Raw genomic sequence first — 22,216 nt, forward strand, 5'->3', positions numbered from 1 at the left:
AGGCGCAATAGCTTAAGCACTATGGATTTGTAAAGGGAATGCAGTCCCTAGGCTCATGATAGAAATGCTCAATCATATCTAATTGTTGTTTTTAAGTCTCATTCCAAATAAATTGTATGTATTAGCAATTCCAAAAAGGTCATTTTCCTCTTAGATATTATTTTTGTGTAGGAAATATTTTTATCAAAATTGATTCTTTTTTTTTTTTTTTTTAAAGCAATTGGGGTTAAGTAACTTGCTCAAGGTTACACGGCCAGTTATTATTTCTGGGTGTGGTGCTGAGTATCTGAGCCCGGATTTGATCCAGGTCATCCCAACACTGGAGCCGATGCTCTTACTCGCTGAGCCACCTGGCCGCCCCTATCAAAATTGATTCTAATTGAGAATATTATAGATTTGAGTAAGAGGTTGTTGTAGTTTAATATGTTTGCATTTTTATTTTACTAGGCAGTTTCTTTTTTTGGAAGTGCTTGCATGGAGAAAGCTCCACAGAGGATATGTGTCATACTTTGGAATCAGCTGGATTTAGCCCACAACTTTTATTGGTAAGTACTGATTTTTCCATTATTTGATACTTTTTCTTCACAGGTAATGGAATTTTAGGAGAATCTTCAGGCTTTCAGCATTTGTTTATAGCAAATGCCTATCCTTATAAAAATATCATAGAAAGTAGATGAAAATCTTCCAAATAATTTTATTTATGAATTGCCAGATTTAGTTAGCCATAAAATTGTTTTGTTTTTCCCTGTTCTAAGTTTTCTTTTTGTTTTTGTCTTTATTAATGTATTTACTTTTAGTTTACAAGATTCATTACCACAATTACTTGAGTTTCAAATTTCCCCCCCCATGGTGGCATACAATCAAGTATAGTATCTGCAAATGCTTTCACATTAGGCATTAGTCAGGTTATAAAGAAGGATTGTAACAGATAGAATGAAGAATGGTAAAGTGGAAACAAAATCAAACAAGAAAACGAAAAAGGGCAGGAAGTTTGCTTCAGTCTGGGTTCAATCTCAGTTTTTTGTCTGGATGTAAACATCTGTCCTCCATCATGAGTCTTTTGGGATTGACATATCACTGCATTGCTGAGAAGAGTCCAGTTTATCAAAGTTGGTCATCACACATACGTTGAATCTGTAATTGTGTACAAATTCCTCCTGGCTCTACTCTTCTCACTCAGCATCAGTTCGTATAATCCTCTCCAGGTAAATATGAAGTCCATCTGCTCCTTGTTTCTTATTGCACAATAGTATTCCATAACATGAATATACCACAACTTGTTCAGCCATTCCCCAATTGATGGGCACCCCCTTAATTTCCAATTCTTTGCTACCACAAAAAGAGCTGCTATAAACATTTTTGTACATATGGGTCTTTTTCCCACTTCTGTGATCTCTTTGGGATACAACCCTAGAAGTGGTATTGCTGGGTTAAAGGGTATGAAATTATTTATAGCCCTTTGGGCATAATTCCAGATTGCTTTCCAGAAAGGTTGGATCAGTACACAACTCCACCAGCATTGCATTGTCCACATCTTCTCCAGCATTTGTCATATTCCTGTTTTGTCATCTTAGCCAATCTGACTGGTGAGATGTGGTACCTCAGAGTGGTTTGATTTGCATTTCTCTAATCAATAGTGATTTAGAACATTTTTTCATATGCTTATAAATATCCTTAATTTCTTCCTCTGTAAACTGCCTGTTCATATCCTTTGACCATTTATCAATTGGGGAATGATTTGTATTATAGATTTGACTCAGTTCTCTATATATTTTAGAAATGAGTCCTTTATCAGTGGCATAGGTTGTAAAAATTCTTTCCCAATTTTCCACTTCCCTCTTAATCCTGCTTACATTGGCTTTGTTTGTACAGAAGCTTTTCAGTTTAATGTAATCAAAATTATCCATATTGCATTTTATACTGCCCTCTAATTCTTGTTTGGTCATAAAGTCTTCCCCTCTCCACAAATCTGACAGGTAAACTACTCCTTGCTTTCCCAGATTGCTTAGAGTATCATCCTTTATACATAGATCATGCACCCATTTAGACTTGATTTTGGTATATGGTGTTAGATAATGGTCTATGCCCAGTTTCTGCCATACTATATTCCAGTTTTCCCAGCAGTTTTTGTCAAATAGTGAGTTCTCCCCAAAACTGGGGTCTTTGGGTTTATCAAACTGTAGATTACTATAGTCACTGACTGCTGAGTCTCATGTACCCAATCTGTTCCATTGATCCACTACTCTATTCCTCAGCCAGTACAAGTAGTTTTGAGGACTGCTGCTTATAATACAGATTAAAATCTAGTATAGCTAGTCCACCATCCCTAGCATTTCTTTTCATTAATTTCCTTGATATTCTGGTCCTTTTGTTCTTCCAAATGAATTTTGTTACTATTTCTTCTAGCTCTCTAAGGTAGTTTTTTGGTAAACTGATTGGCATGGCACTAAATATATAATTTAATTTAGGTAAAATTGTCATTTTTATTATATTAGCTTGACCCAGCCAAGAGCAATTGATATCTTTCCAATTAGTTATATGTGACTTTATTTGTGTGAAAAGTGTTTTGTAGTTGTGTTCATATAGGTTTTGGGTTTGTTTTGGCAGGTATCTAAGTTTTCTAATAAACTTCAGCAGATGTAAAATTGGAATTTGATAAGCATACAAATAGCAAACTTTCATGGAGAACACTATGTAATTTTTGTACTAATGAATGATAGATATCAGAATAATGAAAACTGTTCAATTGATTCTTATAAAACCTTTAATGTAAATGACAGATTCTATATTTCTGAGATAAATGAAAATTTTAGAATCTCCTATTTGTTTCTTTAAATTAACAAATAGGGATCTGATTTATACAACTTAATTATCCCTATACTACCGTGCTTTACAGCTTTAATTTTAATATAATTTAAATTTAAATTTAATTTAGATAGTCCTTTATTTTTCTTTTCCTAAATATGCATCACTTTAATTTAAATTTAATTTAGGTAGTGACCCATTCTCTAGTTCTTTAGTGACTCTTTTCTTGTTTTCCCAATCAAAACCATCTCAGTATGGCCTTCTTTCATTCCCTTTCTCTACTTATTAATCATCCCTAAACTTTATTTTATAGATCAATTTACAACAGATAATAAGGAAAAAAACAATCTATGTAAAATTATAATATGAAACATAAAAATCTGTTTTTTAGATGTTTACAGTAGAGACATAGTAGAGGCTGCTATGGTTTGTTTTCCTCTTTGGTTTTCCTTTTTGGACATAGCTTTGGCATTGTAACATTGTTAGCTCATTGTCTGCTTAGTATAGGGTTGTCATTTTTTATCAAGACTTTTAGTCCTTTATTTTTCTTTTCCTAAATACGCATCACTTTAATTATAACAACATTTAAATTACTAAGAAAAAATTAATAATTTAATGTAAAATTCAATAATTATATTTGCAATATATGTTCTACTTGACATTTTTAAGAAACAGAAGACATATTTCATTTTGATAATCACTGAATATGATCCATAATCACTGAATGTGATATCATAATCAAACTGAACTTATATCTCTCATGAATTAAATTTCCCAATACCAAAATAAACCACAAAAGTAAAAAGCATAATAAGCAAGACCCTATTGTGTGAAGATTTAAATAAATTTAAATACATTGGTATTAATGATCTTCATAACCCCTATGGTGAGAAATCCTACCCTATGGTGCCAAAACCAATTATATTTGAGGACCTGGTGTGACAGGTGAAACCTGAAATAACTGAGGAAATAAAGGTTCTAGCTCCCAAACATATCAATTTATTAAGCAATGCATGCCAGATGCAGAGCAGAGCAGGACCAGGCCTTCTCAGCTTGGCACTGAATTGTAAACACAGGGGTACAGATTTTTATGCATTAAACGAAAACAATTAACAGGATATAAACCATTATACAAGATCAAATAATCTGATTTCTAATTAGAGGAAAGATTAGGGAGTTACCAAATTGGGAGGGAGAGAGTGAACAGGTAAAATTTCCTGAAATCATAAAAAGAGGTGTCCCACTCCCCCCAAGTGGCTGTATTCAATCAAAAGAAAAAGGAAACTGATTGATCAGTTATGGGGTCAGTTTTCAGATAAGATATATCTGGGTTGCTTGAGGTGTATGATTATGAGAAAACTCTTTGTATCAATCTTTGGATCTGAAACGGTTTCAGCATAACTTAAGTTCTTAGTCAAGGGTCTCTTAGCAACAGAGGTGGTCCAACTTTACAGCCATGCAGGACTAGGTTCAAACAATTTAATAAAATTTTCTCAGAAGACAGAAATTGGACTAGATCCTTAATTGAGCAGAAAGGAAACTGAGCTAGCTTCAGAATTGAATCACAAACTGGAGTCAAGTGTGGTTTGCTTAATTCCCACACTAGTACAGTCACAGAAAAATAAACATTGGTTTACATGTCCTGAAATTAAAAGATATATAAATGTATCTAGTACAAACTTAGCATGATATCTAAAAAGAACAATAAATTCTACTTTCCTATTTGCTTGCAATTTGATTGTCACAAAAAATGTTTGTAGTTGAAACTGGAATATCTGTTATGAGTATTGGAGGATTTTTTTTAGCCTAATCACAAGAGGAAAGTAAAAATTAAAATAGCAAATAGAATATATGAATGGTTAGAAAAAGAGAATGGAATTTGTAAATGGTTCTAATTGAAGTTTTGAGGTTTATTAATTTTTGAAAACTTTTTAAAGTTGAAGTATTATATGTAAACTTATCTAATCCCTATCCTTAATCACCTTTTACTTTCCAACTTTAAGCTATAATTCACTACAGCATTGCAGTTAGTGTTGAAAGTCTTTCACTGTAGCTAATCCCCAAGCATATCCATATAATCTTGTGCTACTAAGCTATTTATAAACTCCAAGTTACACTCTGAGGAAATTTCATAAATCATCGATATTATTGGCTCAGAATGGGCCAACTTTAATATTGTGGGGTTGATGGCTGCCATAAAATTACATAAATGTTGATGTAATGTTTTTGCTCGAAATATCTTTTTGTGATTTAACAGTAGTAAGAGCATTTTAGGGGAAGTGGAGAAGTGTTATAATAGACTGGCTCCTCTTAGGTCTAGCCTTAGCCAGAATTGGGATATTTGTAAAATAAACTTCAGTAACCCCTCCCTCCTTCCTTTTTTGGCCCTTCCTCTCTAGAAGCACTAAGGGTCCCCATACCAGGAAGGGTAGTAACACTAATTTAGGTAGTGACCCATTCTCTAGTTCTTTAGTGACTCTTTTCTTGTTTTCCCAATCAAAACCATCTCAGTATGGCCTTCTTTCATTCCCTTTCTCTACTAATTAAGAACTAGCTAAACTATTTAAACTATATTAATTTCATGCCTCTCACACACATAATCTGTATTTTAATATGGGTATTTGAAAGCAATGCTTTAATCCAAAGGAGTGACTTTAATGATGAGAATTTCAGGTACCTCAAAGGAAGAAAAGGAAGATATTTTTAAGTAAGCAGGAGCTTAGTAAAGCCACTTAAGTCATACAATGTAGACTGTCACTGTTATGTGCCAAAAAAGGGCTGGGACATATAGCATATTCACAAAAATGCAAGATATTCACAAAAATGGATATAGTATGTTTAGCAAATATAAGATCATTTTGAAAACCAGTTTGTTTTAGAGTGAATGACTTCTTTAAAATTTTAATTTTAGTCTCTACTCCTGAATGTTTGGCTCTCTAAAGAAAAAGATATTCTTGATAAGCCACAGTCTGTTTGCTGTCTTCACACTATGCTTTCTCTTCTGAGCAAGATGAAAGGTAAGTTGCTTTAAAGATACATGTAGGTTCATAATTCTCAAGAATATTCTTTTAAAAAAAATACAAGAAACATCCCTTTACATATATGCTTATCGTTATCCCAGTTGCTCATCTCTAATTTGTCATACTTGAACTACATCGGTATCTGCAGAATTACTGAAATGCTTGAATCATTGTTAGGTTAGTACTAGTAAGTTTGGAAGATACTAACAAAGTAGCTTTTTATTTTGCTAATTATTTAGGAATCTTTAAAATATGATTCAATTTATAAAATTGAACTTTAAACATTTTTAGAAACATCTCATAAAGTTCAGTAATAAATATCCTATTTTTGTATATGATAACTACTCATCAAGAATAGTATGATCAGAATTTGTAAAGATAATAAAAAGTGATGCAATTCAGTACTGGAATGCCTGAGGTAAAATTGACATGCTCATTCATTGCTAATGGAGGTATGAAGTGATTTGATATTTTTTTAGAAAGCAATATGAAATCATACAGTGAGTTACAAACTATGTTTGTACTCAGTGGCTTCACTACTAAGGTATCCTAAGAAAGTTTTTAATAGGAAAAAAAGGACCGAGCTGCAGAACTATTAACATAATTTGTAATGACAAAATCCTGGAAACAAACTAGGTGTCCAATACTTGGGAGTGGCTGAAAAAATTATGGCATATTAATGCTATGGGATATCATCCCGACCTAAGACATTATGAATATTAAAAATTAAAAGAAATATGCAAAGACTTACAAAGTTAAACAGACTAAGAAAGCAAATCTAAAAGAATTAGTATATGCCCTGACTACAACTATCTAATTAAAGATAACAAAAACAGTGATATTTATGTTAAATACACAGAAAAGATGTTGAAAAGGGCTCGAGGAAATAGGTAAACATGTTTAGGTAGCTAATGCTGTGTCAAAGACATATATCTTTTGTACTTTGTCTAATAATCATTATGTTTCTAGACTTTTTTTCCTTTTCCCTATATTCTTCTAGTTTATAACATTATATATATTTATCAATGGAGGTTAAAATTTAAGAAGTATAAAACAGCAAAAGACATTTCTATAGATAATGAGTCAATGTCAAGAAAAGTTCAGCTCTGACTTTTCTCCTTTTATATATGAATGACCAGAACTACAGTCTTATCATAGGATATTACCACAGTAACAGTTTTAGAAGTGGTGACCTGTTTGTAATGTGCTCAATTGAGACTTGGCTTCAAGAACAGGATCATTGATTGAAACTACCTAACTGAAATCTAAGTCTTTGGGTTTGAATTATTCACTTTCTAACCTTTTCCATCACACAGATACGTCTATTTGATTTTAGTTTTCAGAGTGTGTGCTTAATACAGTTGAACTACAGCAAGACAAATGGAAGTTTTTTCCCCTTCTTTGCAGTTGCTATAGATGAATCATGGGATTCACAGTCTGTATCTCCTTGGTGGCAACAAATGCGCATGGCTTGTATACAGTCTGAGAATAATGCAGCTGCCTTGTTATCTGCACATGTTGGGCATTCTGTTGCAGCACAAATATCTGATACTATAGCTGAGAAAAAAGTAAGTCAGCAAAGATGCTCCATAAATCTATGCTAATATCTTTTTCTAGTAAGACATTTATCTTATCTTATGACTTGCCCATGGGTGAAGCTTTAGAATTTGAAATGTATATCTGCTGATATTGATTGAAATTCTGCAAATTTTTGATGATGAGATGATGAGCTCAATCTCCTTCTACGTGACATTCACACATACTTTCAAAATGAATAATATCACTGACCTAGGGAGTCAGGAAATCTTGGTTCCAGTCCTACAAGTTTGCCCCTTTGGGCTAGCCACTTAACTTCAAAGGGCTTTGCCTTTCTGATTCTCAGATGAGGATGTGGAAGTTCTCAAATGTTCCTCTCAGGTCTCTACAAATATTATTTTATATGATTTTGAGCTCCACAGATGAGTTGTCCATTGGGTTATCATTGTGGGGTCTACTTCCTGTCACATCTAGAGAACTCAGAAATGTCATTTCCTGTAAACAGAGTTGTGAATTGTCTTAATATCTTAGTGGTTACAAATTCAGTTAAGGAATACCAAATTTTTTAAATCATGGATTGTTATAATCCAGTTCTTTCATTTATAGTCAACAAAACAAGTGGTGAAAGTAGCTAAAATAGATTTGTGGGTATTAACTTTAAACCTTGTTAGTTTTATGCAAAGTTTCATTTAACATGTAAGTAAGATATGTAACACACATTTTCCAAATATAACCAGTGTGGTGAAATTACTTGAACCACCAAAATTTGTTGAGAAATAAACATAGCTACTCTGACTTGCACAGATTAAAAAGCTTTTCATAAACTGAGAATATCTTCAAGTATAGCTTGGTTGAATTGGTGGCATTAAATTGTCTCATTTCAGATATCTGAACTCTATTGGCTTTTATTCTACTGTTTTTCTAAGTTTCCAAACTCCCCTTTCAATCTCACCTCTTCAGTTTAGTAGTACCTTTTTTTTTTTTAAAAAGGAAACACAAAGTAAAATAAGCTTAATGAGAACTATGTTTTTCTTTTCCCTCTCACATACCTCTAAAGAGAATTGTTTTGAGGTCAGTTAGTAAAGAAAGATGGTTTTGTGAGAGATTCTGTTATGTTTGTGATTCAGAGAGAGGATAATTCTTAGGTAACCTAAATGTTGCACACTATTTTTTCAATCTTAACAATTTTTAAAAATGTACAATAGGGAAGAAAGTGATCCAATTAACATAAAATTGAAACTACAAAGAAATAGTTGTTAAAATCAGGGAATTAGGGCTCTAATTGTATGCCTTTTGGGACAATTCCCCAAAGATGATGGCCAAGCTGTGGAAAATTGAATTGTTTGTATATGATTTGCATATAATTTCTGTGGTGCTATGGGAATTGCATTCTAATTATTGTCAGGCAGTTTTTAAATGAAATTTTTTCAAGGTAAAGATGATTATTGTTTATCAAACTATAATCAGTCCATTTCTATTAGTTTTCCCAAACAGTTGTAGGTACTGACCCAGAGGGACTCACTGATTCCTGGGAGGCTCTTTCCCTTGATACTGAATACTGGAAACTTCTCTTGAAGCAATTGGAAGATTGCCTAATACTCCAGACTTTGCTTCATAGTAAAATGAACACTCGAAGCTCCAAACTGTCGTCTTTGCAGACTGAGCCACTTATGAGTCTTTCTGTTAAGAAATTACTAGAAGGAGGAAAAGGTAAATCACATTAAAATTCATTTAAGTTTTTCAACCTAACTTTTTACATCATACTTTAACCACACACAGAAACATTTGTACAAGTGCATGTTCATATGTCTACAAAAATATTTTACCCTTTTTTATATATCTGTACATAATTGTCTCAATTATCTTTCTAGCTTTTCATTAAAATTTTTACTGAAGTATTTTATTTTTATATCAAGTTCATTTCCAATTATAGTTCTTTTCCCTCCAGCTCCCTTTATGAGCCATCTCTTATAACAAAGAATTAAAAAGAGGATGGGGGAAGACAGTTCAGAATATTTAACCAATACGTCAGCTAATTTTTATAATATATACAGTTTTTTATACCTGTAAACACCTATAAACCTGAAAAGAAGAAAGGTTATATTCCCACATTTCTTTTTTGAAGTCAAGCTTGATGTTAATATAATTATGAAACATTCTTTTTAATCTTTTTGTTGTTTCAATTTATGTCATTAGTCAATCTGTATTTTGTTTTCCTGGTTCTTTTTACTTTACTCTGCATCAGTTCATTTAATCATTCCTCTGCTTCTTTGAATTATTTGTATTCATTATTTCTTATGCTTCAATAACATCTCTCTTTAACAATTCTTTATTTGATGATCATAGCAACTATTTTTTCCCGTGTTCTTTAATGCCACAAAAAGTACTGCTATGGAAGTTTGGCTTTATAGGACTTGTCTTTCTATCTTTAACCCCCTTGGGAGCATATGCTAGAAGTAGGTTCTCTGGGTCAGAAAGTCTGGCTCTTTTTTTCGCTCTCTTAGCATAATCCCAAATTGCTCTCCAAAATGATTAGATCATGTCACAGTTCTACCAGCAGAGTATCAGCATACCTGTCTCCTTTGGTATTTATGAACAAGCAATCAGCAGGCATTTATAAAGTGCTTACTTAGTCCCAGGCATTGTACTGAGTGCTAAGGAAAGCAAGAAAAAGAAAAGAAAAAAGGAAAACAGCTCTGACTTTAAGGAGTTTTCCTGTTGATGGTAGAGATAACATGGAAATAAATGGTCCATGTAGAAGAGAGAAAAGGTAACCTTAGAGCAGACTAGCCTGTAGAAGAACAAGAAGAGCCTCTTTCAGTTTTCTGAATGTCAAATGAAACCGCAGGATTTTGATTTGCATTTTTCATTTTGTTAGTGATTTGCCTTTCATGTGGTTATTAATAATTTTTTGTTCTTCCTTTCAGAATTGTTAATATCTTTTGACCACTTATCCATTGTGGGGGTGGTTCTTGATCTTGTACATTTGTGGCGCGCGCGCACACACACACACACACACACACACACACACACACACAACACACACACACACTCTCCAGGGGTTATCAGCCCTTTATGAGATATTTGATACAAATGTTTTTCCCATTCTATTACTTCCCTGCCTCTCCTTGTTGCAATGATTTTGTTTGTTTGTGACACCCCTACTCCCTGTGTACCCCTGGATAGGTACCTAAGTAAGTCAGTACCCCTGGTAACCAACTTTCCAAAAGTTGCAGAGCAAGTGACAGTCTATATTAGTGGGGAGGGAGTTTCCTTACTGGGAGTCCTTACAGAAATGAAGTCATAAGTCTAGTACTCAAAAAAGTCATTTATGATTGCCCATCTCCCTTGTTCAATGATGAACTCCCTCCCCATCTGTAGCTGTGAAAGGCACCTGATACTGTTCACTTCTAATTGTTTTATGGTATGACTTTTTAAATATTCAAGTCACATCCATTTTGAGCTTTTCATATGGTAGATACAGCTTTTTATGATATATAACCCAAGATGTTTGTCTAAATTTAGTTTGTATCAAACTTCTTTCCAGTTTTTCAAGCATTTCTTATCAAATAGAAGCCCCAAGTAATTTATGTTCTTGAGTTTCTTGAATTCTGGTACTGAATTCCATTATTTCTCCATGTTAATACATTTTTTGCCCAATTTTAAATTCTAAGCTAACTTGCCCTTGAGGGCATTGAGAGGCAGCAAGTGGTGGTGGGAATTGAATGAACCACAACTGACTCCATCTTGTGACTCATTTCTGAAACTAACTCATTTCCCTTTCTATTCAATTGTGGGTCTAGTCCAATTTCTGTCTTCCAAGAAAACTTTATTCAGTTGTGGGAATTCTGAGAAAACCTTATTGCATTGTTTGAACCTCACCCTGCATATCTGGGAAGCTGGACCACCTCTACCTGCCGCTTAACAACACTTAACTAAAGACCTAGATTATGCTGACCAGAAACTCAGCCAGATCGAAAGATTGATTGAAGGAATTTTCTCTCATTATTGTACCTCTCAAGCAACCCATATGTCTTATCTGAAAACTGACTGCATGCTGATCTATATTGTTTCTATATTTCTTTGATTGAATACAGACACTTGGGGGAGTGGGACCCTTCTTTTTCTGAATTCAGGAAATTGTGCCTGTTTACTCTCCCCCTCCCAAATTGGAAAGTCCCTAATCTTTTCCTCCAACTAGAAATCAAATTACCTAATGGTGCATTTTAATTTTTTAATTTTAATTGATTCCTTTTAATTAATAATCTTATTTCCTTTTAATTAATTGATCTTATTTGATTAATTGCTTTTAATGTATAAAAATCTGTTTCCCTTGCATTGGGGGGTTCAGCCCAAAGCTAAGGAAGGGGACTAGTCCTGATTTCGTTAGGCGATTGGAATCCATTACCTAATAAATCAGTGTGCTTGGGAGCTCCAACCTTTCTTTCCTCAGTCTTTCACTCACAACACTCTTGATACCCAGCATGCACTTGAATCATTTTTGTTTACTGTCATATGTATGGCTAAAATATAACATCATTGTTCTCTTAGAATATTGTCCTTTTAAGCAAAAATCATTAGAGTTCATCTTTTAGAGGTCATACTGTATACTTCTAAGATATTACAGAGCAGAAATATTTTTATTTTTTACTTAACCAGTCGTCATTCATTTAGAATTGCTGTAAGGAGTCAAAGGAAATGACCTCATCTCCCAGAAGGAGATAGGGAGCACTAGGAAGAGAATTAATTAACAGAGGAGCATAGTCACAAAGTCCTGAGAGCTCCTGCTGCTACAGATAGGTTTGAAACATAGTACCCCACTTGTCCGCAAAAGGTGAATACTAGTTATTTTTAGTCTATGTTTTATTAAGGAGAATCCAAAACCAAGACTGAGACATTTCTAGCATAGTGCCCGGCACATAGAAAGGGTCTGTCGACTTCGCTTAAGCATAAGACCAGAAATAGTTAGATATCTTGATTCATATGCTAGTGTTCTCTCTTACACAGTCACCACAGTGACATCTTAATAACACTGATATTCCATTGCCTAAATTTTGATTTTCTTTGTCTCTTCCTCATCTTTCCCACTCCCAAACTTTAGGAGGAATTGCAGACAGTGTAGCAAAATGGATATTTAAACAGAACTTCAATCCCCATATATTAAAATTGGCTCATCAAGAAAGAATTCCAGAAAATCCAGATGAAGCTAAAGAAGGTATTAATAAAGATTTCCTTGAGGAGCCAGAGGATTTACAAGCCATTTTAGGTAAAAGAAAGTAATACATAAAAGCAAAACTTTTAGAGTAGAATGATGCTGCTGATTTTCATTACATGAGGAACTTAAAAACATGTCCCAACTTCTGACTTTCAGAATTGCTGAATTTAGCCTATCAACAGTTTCCTTGTAGTCTTGACTTAGATGTGTTACATGCACATTGCTGTTGGGAATATGTTGTTCAGTGGAATAAAGATCCAGAGGTAAGATTATCTTTCACTCTTAAATATTAGTTTTTTTCTGTAACTCTACTACTACAAATATGGAACTGTTTATTAATAAGTAGCTTACAATATACAATGAATTTTTCTCATCACTTTTATATTGTAATAAGTATAAATCCCATTCACTTTTATTTCTTTTTCACCTTTTGTGAGGTTAAAATTTCACAACCAAGACTGAAGTCTTAATGTATTAATAATCAGGATGAAAGTATCATTATTGAACCATATCTAATTTTTTCTTGATAATTACTGTATGTGCAAATGTTTATAAATTCAGTAAAATTATCTTGCTTTATACTTAGAACCTAATTCTTAAGAAAATCATATTGTTTCTGTAAGGTGTGTAGGGCCAACTCTGGATAAAATTTGAACTTTTCCTTCAGTGTCCTCTCTATTTCCTCCCCAGCTGTACTGTCCATACTCCTCTCTAATTGTCAAATGTTTTCATGTTACCAAATGTAATATCCCAGATAGACTTGATATTTGGATGTTGTAACCCTTGCCTCCAAATTATCCCCACTATCCCCCACTTTCTCCCAAATAAAAAATTCTTTTAGAGCAATACTTTTATCTCAGCTAGTTGCCAGAGATAACACGTACTGTAGTAATGTAAGACTAGCATCAAAGTAGATTTTGCGTCTAGATGCTGCTGTCCTATCGGATGAGAGTAAATCATATTAGATTTGCCAAATGTTTTAGTGATTTATCTGAGAAGTAGAGTTTGTGAGTGAATAACCTGAAATAAGACCATTGAAATGACCTTGTAAATAAGTCAACATTTTACATTATTCTGTGATTTATAAGATTTCAAGATAACTTTAGTCACTGAAGCATGATTTTAATCTCCATTTGCATATGAAACATTGAATTTTACTTTATCGCCTTTCTTTTTATTTTCCCACATGTAAGGAAGCACGTTTTTTCATTAGGTCTATAGAACACTTGAAGAGTGTTCTTAATGCCCATGTACAGCATGGTAAGTAGGCCATTATTTAGTGCATTCTTGATAATTAATAAAGCAAAAATGCTTCAATTCATGTGTGCTTATATGTAGCTGATATTACTTTGAATTGGTCTAAGATGTTGCTATTTCTGCAATACTGCTGTCATCTTTATAAATTTCATATGTGTCTCAGCTATTAAAACTAAGGTCTAGCTACTGTGGCAGATGGCCTCAAAGGGGGTTGTTCTCTCTCTTACTTTCACTGGACATTTCCCATGCAATGAAATAGGTGATGTGGAATGTTTCCATTCTACACAAGCTCTTTTTGAAGATCCTGGGAAAAAATTGTTCTCTCCCCAGAAATTCCTGCTTTACTTTCTCTGTTCTGCAGCACAAACCAGGACTATGGTACATACAGTTCATATCTCAGAAATCTGAGTTTATATCTCAAAAGCTTATGTCTATGATAACATATCATCATATGTTGAGTGTGGATTTTTTTATACTGCTTGATGTGCCAATATAATAATAATTGATTTACAAGGAAAATTATAACTCACCATCAAGATATCATGAGAACAGGTTTCATTTAAGAGGTTTTCATTAGAGAAATAGATTTACTTGATCATCAAAAATATGATTAGTTCTATAGTAGTTATGTGCTTATACCTGGTGCTAGGTACTGGGGATACAGAGACACAAGAAAAATAGTATCTAATTTGACTTAACTTGCCATCAAGAGACAGAAATATGGGACACAAAAAATGTACATAAGTGCGCTCAATATACCAGTGACTTTAGAATTCCCATCATTCATTCTGCTATGGAGGTATATTCAATATAATAATGTTTGTTCTTTTATTCTGAAGATGAGAGATTCATTAACTATATATGCAAGTGAATCAATATGAAAGCAATTTAAATCACCCATAATATTTCTAAACTCTAAGAAGTTTCTAGCTCTTCAAACATGGTAGAGTTATATAGATGTCTTATGCGCTCTATTCATTGTTATTATTCTTCATTTTTAGGCATTGCCCTAATGATGTGGAATACATTCATAGTTAAAAGGTTTTCTTCTGCCACATACTTGATGGATAAGGTAAACTAGTTTCATATTACAGTTATTTTTGATCTCCTTATAATCATATGTATGTGAAGAATCTGTGATTTTGTCAATGTGAGGAATTCTTGGTGTGGAGATACCTTTCATCAATGTAGTTCACAACTGACCTATGACTTAGTGAATAAGTCCTATGGAGTTACTTGAGGTATGCAAGTTCATATTCACACTATAAGTATCAGAGGTAGAACTTGAATTCTAGACTTTATTCCAAGTTCAGAACTCTGTTTACTCTGCCTGTCTCTTATATTAATCATGCAACAGTAAAATATAGTACATATTTATTCAATATTTTTTATATGCAGAGCATAATGCTAGGGGAGATTCAGAGTTTAGAGAAGACATGGTTCCTGCTCTCGGGGAGCTTGTAGTCTTATAGGTCAATAAGACATAAGATTATGCTTGTGTAAAATATTACATAATTGCATTACAGCTGCATATCAAGGTGAAATATGAAGGTAAAGGTCTTTCCTATCTTGGGCAGGGTTTGGGGATCTGTGAACTTTTTTTTTTAAGAAGATATTAATAATTGTATTTCAGTAAAATTTATTTTGTTATTCTATGTATTTTAAAAACTGATCTATATTGTATATATGATTTTGAGAAAAGGTCCATAGATTTCACCTGTCTTCCAAAGGCATCCACAACACAAAAAAAGTTAAGAATCCCCATCCTAGGAGGAGGTGCCATTAGCACCAGGCTTTAGAAGAAAATAGTAATTGGTTTCCAAGACCACAAACAAAAAATGTAGACTGAAATGGAAACTTAATAATTAAATCCTAAGTGAGTGGGTCAAAGACAAATCATTGAAACAGTAATTGTCTAAAAGGAAATTACAATGATAAAACAACATATCAAAATTCTAGATTGTGGTTAAAGCAGTCCTTAGGGGAAAAGCTCACGTCCTTATAAATATACATAAACAAAGTAGAAAAAAATGAGGATAAATGAACTGAACATGGATTTTAAAAAATTAGGAAGCCATCAAATAAATCTAAAATAAACACAAAATGGGAAATATTTAAAAATTTTAAAAAATGGATTGGAAACAACTCCATAGAAATGATAAAATAAAAGCTGTTTCTTTGCAAAGACTAATGAAATTGATAAACCGTTAGTTAATCTGATTAAAAAGAAGAAAGTACAAAGTCACATCAATAAAAAAGCAAATGAGCAAGGTGAAATCATAACAAAACCAGAAGCAATAAAAAGACAAATCAGAACATGTTATGCACAGTTTTATGCTAACAAAACTGAGAACATGAAGAAAAAGGAGAAATACCATTAAAATCTGAAATGGCCTAAACTATGAGAAGTTTAGATAGAGATCTTAACTCAGTTTCAGAAAAGGAAAGAGAAATCTAGTTATAAAGAAACTACTAAATAGAAAAGAACTCCAAGTCCTGATGGAATCAAAGGAGAAATCTGTCAAATTTTTAAAGCACAGTTCCTACCCACAGTTACCCACAAGTGATTCTCTAAAATTGAGAAAGAGCGAGCAATTCTCTACCACAAATCTTTCATGAGACACATATAGTTCTAATACCTCAACTTGGGAAAGATAAAACACAGAATGAAAACTATAGACCAATATCATTCATGAACACTTGACTCAAATTTTAAACAAAATCTTGGTCAGAGAGACAACAGTGATTTATCCAAGAAATCATTCATTGTGAACAAATGGAATTTGTACTAGAGTACAAGGATGCTTCAACATTAGAAAAAGAGTCAACATAATTCATCATATTAAAAATCAAAGCATTAGGGGCGGCCAGGTAGCACAGCAAGTAAGAGCACCACCCCCAGTGTCGGGATGACCTGGGGATCAAATCTGGGCTCAGATACTTAGCACCCACCCAGAAACACCTGGCTGTATAACCTTGAGCAAGTTACTTAACCCCAGTTGCTCAGGGGCAGCCAGGTGGCTCAGCGAGTAAGAGCACTGGCCCCAGTGTCGGGATGACCTGGGGAATCGAATCTGGGCTCAGATACTTAGACCACACCCAGAAATAACTGACTGTGTAACCTTGAGCAAGTTACTTAACCCCAATTGCTTTAAAAAAAAAAATCAAAGCATTGAAAAACAAATGGTTGTGTGGAGCCAAGATGGCAGCGTAGAAGCAGGAAAACTTCTTGAGCTCCCCCTATAACTGTTTCATATACCTATAAAATATGGCTCTAAACAATTTTTAGAGTTACAGAACCCACAGAGTGACAGAGAAACAAATCTCTTGCTGAAGGCAGCCCAGCAGGTAGACAGGAAGGGTCTATCGCATCAAGCTGGGAGCCAAGCCCAGCCCCACATGAGCCCGTGGTTTTAGCCCCAGGGCAGCTCTGACCAGCAGAGGCTTGAATGGACTTTGGGAGAGTGGGTCACCAGCAGCTGTGGTGGTTTCTGGAATTATCAACCCATAAATGCCAAAGACAAAGTAAAAGGTCAGTGTGAAACTGTTGGATCTGGGAGGGGGGAGGGCAGAGCACGGTCTGGCCTCTGCCCGCTAAGTGAGAAATGGTGGAGGCTTGGTGGCTGTGCAGCCAACTCCACGTGGCTGCTTCATAGCTCCCATACTGGTTTGTTGCGGGTTGTAGGTTGTAGCGGGACCAAGTGACCATTCAGAGGGTAATTGCTCTTGTTTTAATCTGCTTGGATCTGGATCGCTGTCTTGGGTGGAGGTCCTGGGATGTGTGACCAGGGAGCCAGAACTTGTGGTGTCTGTGGAGAGCATACCCAACTAATAGCTACGGCAGCTACAAATACCCCAGTGATTTGGGACAGAGCTCATCTCTCTGGAAGCTCAAAAGTCAAGTAGCTAAGAGCTCAAAAGTCAAGTAATCAAGTGGCATCATGAGCAAGCAAAGGAAGCAAAGCAAGCACAGAAATCAAACCTTAGATTCCTTTTTGTCCCCCCAAAAAGGATCAAAGCATGGAATAGGAAGAAGACAACGAAATCAGAACTCCTGCACCAAAAGCTTCCAAGAAAAACATGAGCTGATTACGAACTCAAGAAGGATTTTGAAAATCAAGTAAGAGGGGGTGGCCAGGTGGCTCAGCGAGTAGGAGCACCGGCTCCAGTGTTGGGATGATCTGGATCAAATCCGGGCTTAGATACTTAGCACCACACCCAGAAATAACTGGCCGTGTAACCTTGGGCAAGTTACCTAACCCCGATTGCTTTAAAAAAAAAAAAAAGAAAATCAAGAGAAGTAGAGGAAAAACTGGGAAGACAAATGAGAATGATACAAGAAAATCATGAAAAGAAAGTCAACAACCTGACTACTGAAGAAAATAACACTTTAAAAAGTAGACTAACTAGGGGCAGCTAGGTGGCGCAGTGCACTGGACCTGGAGTCAGGAGGACCAAAGTTCAAATCTGGCCTCAGACACTTAACAGAAAAACTAGCCATGTGACTGTGGGCAGTCACTTAACCCCAACTGCCCTCCAAAAAGCAAAAAAAATTTTAAAAAATAGACTAACTCAAAAGAGATCCAAAAAGCCAATGAGGAGAAGAATGCCTTAAAAAGCTGAATTTGCCTGATGGAAAAAGAATTGCAAAAGCTCACTGAAGAGAATCATTCCTTCAGAATTATATTGGAGCAAATGGAAGCTAATGACTTTATGAGAAATCAAGATACTATTAAACAGATCCAAACAAATGAAAAAAATAGAAGGCAATGTGAAATATCTCATTTGTAAAACCACTGACCTAGAAAATAGATCTAGGAGAGATAATTTAAAAACTATTGGACTACCTGAAAGCCATGATCAAAAAAAAGAACCTAGAAATCATCCTTCAGGAAATTCTTAAGGAAATTGCCCTGATATTTTAGAACCAGAGGGCAAAATAGAAATTAAAAGAATTTACTTATCACCTCTTGGAAAAGATCCCAAATAGAAAACTCCTAGGAATATTATAGCCAGGTTCTCGAGTTCCCAGATCAAGGAGATAATATCACAAGCATCCAAGAAGAAACGATTTGAATATTGTAGAAACACAATCAGGATAACACAAGATCTAGCAGGTTCTACATTAAAGGCTTGGAATATGATATTCTGGAGGTCAAAGGAGCTAGGATTAAAATCAAGAATCACCTACCCAGCAAAACTGAGTATCAGGTTTCAGGGGAAAATATGTCATTCAGTGAAATAGAGGACTTTTAAGCATTCTTGATGAAAAACCAGAGTTGAATAGAAAATTTGACATTCAAATATAAGAAGCAAGAGAAGCATGAGAAGGTAAACAGGGAAAAGAAATCATATGACACTTATCAACTTTGAACTGTTTACATTCCTACACGGAAAAACGATAATTGTAATTTATGAAACTTTTCTCAGGATGAGAATAGTTGAAGGGAATATAAATATATATATATATGTATACATACATAAATATGTCTGTATAGGAGGGTGTATGTGCATATGAATACATATGTGAGCGTGTGTATATATGTGGACAGGTATACATAGAGGGCACAGGATTAATTGAATAGGAAGGGATGATATTTAAAAATAAAATTAAGAGGTGAGAGAGGAATATAATGAGAAGAGATAGGGAGAGACAGAATAGGATAAATTATCTCATATAAAAGAGGCACGGGAAAACTTAAAATGAAGGGGAAGAACAAGAAGGCAAAAGGGAAGGAGTCAACCTTACTCTCATTGAATTTGGCTTAAGGAGGGAATAACATACACACTATATTGGGTATCTTACCCTACGGGAAAGTAGGGGGGAGGGAATAAGAGGGGGGATGATAGAAGGAAGGGCAGATGGGGGGGGAGGGTAGTTAGAAGCACACACCTTTGAAAAGGAACAGGGTCAAAGTAGAAAATACAACAAGTTGGGAGGCGGAATAGGATGGAGGGAAATGTAGTCAGTCTCACAGTATATCCACTATGGAAATGTTTTGTGTGACTACATATGTACAACCTATATTGAATTGCTTATCTTCCCAGTAAGGGTGGTTGACGAGGGAAGAAGGGAAAGGATCTGGAATTCAAAGTTTTAAAAATCAAATGTTAAAAAAAAAATTATTACTATTGTTTTTTACATTCAACTGGGAAATAAAATATACAGGCACTGGGGTATGGAGATCCATCTTGCCCTACCGAAAAGTCGGAGGGGGAATGGGAAAGGATATAAGAGAGAAAAGATTGGGGGAGGGGGTTTCAGTGGTATTGCTGTTTTGGGGTGGTGGGTAGGAGAAAGACAGGGAGAAAATTTGTAATTCAAAATCTTGTGGAAATGAATGTTGTAAACTAAAAATAACCATAAAATTTATTAAAAAAAAATAAAGACCTACTAGGTTTTATCCTGAAGGCCAAAAAAAAAAAAAAAAAAAAAAAAACAAAATGTTATTTTTAATAGATACGGTTTAATTTTGACAAAGTACAACACTCTTGTATGCTAAAATCCTATAAAGTGTGGACATAGAGGGACCTTTTTTTTGAGAGGGCAATTGGGGTTAAGTGACTTACCCAAGGTCACATGGCTAGTTTTTGTGTTAAGTGTCTGAGGCCAGATTTGAACTCAGGTCCTCCTGACTCCAGGGCTGGTGCTCTATCCACTGCGCCACCTAGCTGCCCTAGGGACCTTTTTAATATCATAAAAAGCATCTACCTAACATCAAAAGCAAGTCTTATATGTAATGAGGATACTCTAGAACCTGTTCCAATAAATATGGGAGTGAAGCAAAGATGCTCATTTTCACCATTATTATTTGATATAATTCTGGAAATGTTATTTTCAGTAATAATATTCAAAAGTAATAAGATAAGGAAAAGAAAGGCAGAAAGATAGTTAAAGAGGAGATAAAAATGTTCTTGCTGATGGTTTACTTTGAGTAGCCTAGAAAATCAGCAAAGACACTAATTGAGATGGTTAATAGCATCAGCAAAGTTGCAGGCTACAGAATAAATCCTCAAAAATCATCAGTTCTATATAATAATAAAAAACACAAAAAGCAAGAATAGAAAGTGAAATCCCATTCCTCACAACTACAAAACATACATTTTCTGGGATTTGACCTACCAAAGCGCACACACACACACACACACACACACACACACAAAGACGTGTGTTCAATTACAAAATATTTCTAACAACTTAAATGGCTGGAGGAATATTCAGTGCTCATAGCTGGGCTGGGCCATATAATAAAAATGACAGCATTATTTGAGTAGGATTATACTATGTGCTTAATGGATTTTTGTAGACAAATTTAAATCACTTTGAATCTTTTGTATTTACTTTCTCTCTAAGCTTTGCCTTGTTTTTGAATTTAATAAACATTTCTTCTATTCCTTCATCCAAGATTGAGGATAATTTCAATATGATTTTGCCAAGGACAGCATGTTAACAGGAGCATTAGAAACTTCTTTCTAGAGTGATAATTAGCTACTAGTCCACATTACTGCAGTAGTATTCTGGCCATGAACATTCCTCCGTCTTGTCCGCAAGGATTTTATGGTTGTCAGATTTTATGCTGAACTCAATACACACTTTAACGATAGCATTTCCTTGATATACCAGTTTAGTAATCCTATCAAAAAAGAAAATTAGTTTTCTTAGGCATGACATGTTTTTAGTAAATTCACGCTGGCTACTAGTGTTCCTCATTTTGATTTTCTTATTTTGATGTTTTGTCATTTTATGGTTTGTTTTATATTAGTAATAAAACGTCATTGAAACAGTTATATCTGATATTAATGTCTTTTAAGGAATCTCACATGATTTTGGCATATACATTAGTGACACCTTGTAGAAGAGATCCTTTAAAGTAGTATTTTGTTCTACCAAATCAAATACTTTTTTCTTATTGTAATAGTGAACACAATAAGATCTTGTATTCTGTATACCTTTTAGTCAATTGTGTAACAGTAAAGATGTGTTCATCAGTTAGAATACTGTTTGCAAAAAACATGCTTCTTCCTTTCTCACAGTTTCATCAAAGCTGCCCTCAATATATGAGTAGATTACTTTGGTTAGTGTTTTGTGGAGATAAGTAGACCTAGGAATTGATGAGTTGTTTAATATTACCTGGTTCACATCAATATCCAGAGCTCTTTGTAACTTGGTTTTAGATATCATATGTGTCTCCTTAACATATTCTTTTCTTCACACCTTTGTTTATGTCATATCCAACACTTGATGTATACTTGAAAGCTACTTACTCCCCTTTCCAACTTTTAATATCTTATTCAGGTAGATTGAGTTCCATATCATCCACAAAACTTTTACATCACACACTGATTTCTATCTTCTTTTTAATTTTCTCATACCATATGTTAT

At 34.4% G+C, this 22,216-nt stretch overlaps 1 protein-coding gene across 1 annotated transcript in view; it reads left to right on the forward strand.

The window, feature by feature from the left end:
• The window catches only part of RAB3GAP2 (RAB3 GTPase activating non-catalytic protein subunit 2), a 130,205-nt gene that overhangs the window by 87,035 nt on the left and 20,954 nt on the right, over window positions 1-22,216 (forward strand). The window contains exons 21-28 of the mRNA XM_069066007.1: window positions 448-545; window positions 5,717-5,822; window positions 7,233-7,393; window positions 8,843-9,071; window positions 12,463-12,627; window positions 12,733-12,839; window positions 13,770-13,836; window positions 14,835-14,905. Of these exons, the coding sequence (XP_068922108.1) occupies window positions 448-545; window positions 5,717-5,822; window positions 7,233-7,393; window positions 8,843-9,071; window positions 12,463-12,627; window positions 12,733-12,839; window positions 13,770-13,836; window positions 14,835-14,905 (1,004 nt within the window). The remainder of the gene's footprint in view (window positions 1-447; window positions 546-5,716; window positions 5,823-7,232; window positions 7,394-8,842; window positions 9,072-12,462; window positions 12,628-12,732; window positions 12,840-13,769; window positions 13,837-14,834; window positions 14,906-22,216) is intronic.

The sequence above is a fragment of the Petaurus breviceps genome, unplaced genomic scaffold, assembly GCF_028583685.1.
Source record: "Petaurus breviceps papuanus isolate PSGF00001 unplaced genomic scaffold, PetGlider_PUasm1.0 90702, whole genome shotgun sequence".
In the NCBI taxonomy this organism is placed as follows: domain Eukaryota; kingdom Metazoa; phylum Chordata; class Mammalia; order Diprotodontia; family Petauridae; genus Petaurus; species Petaurus breviceps.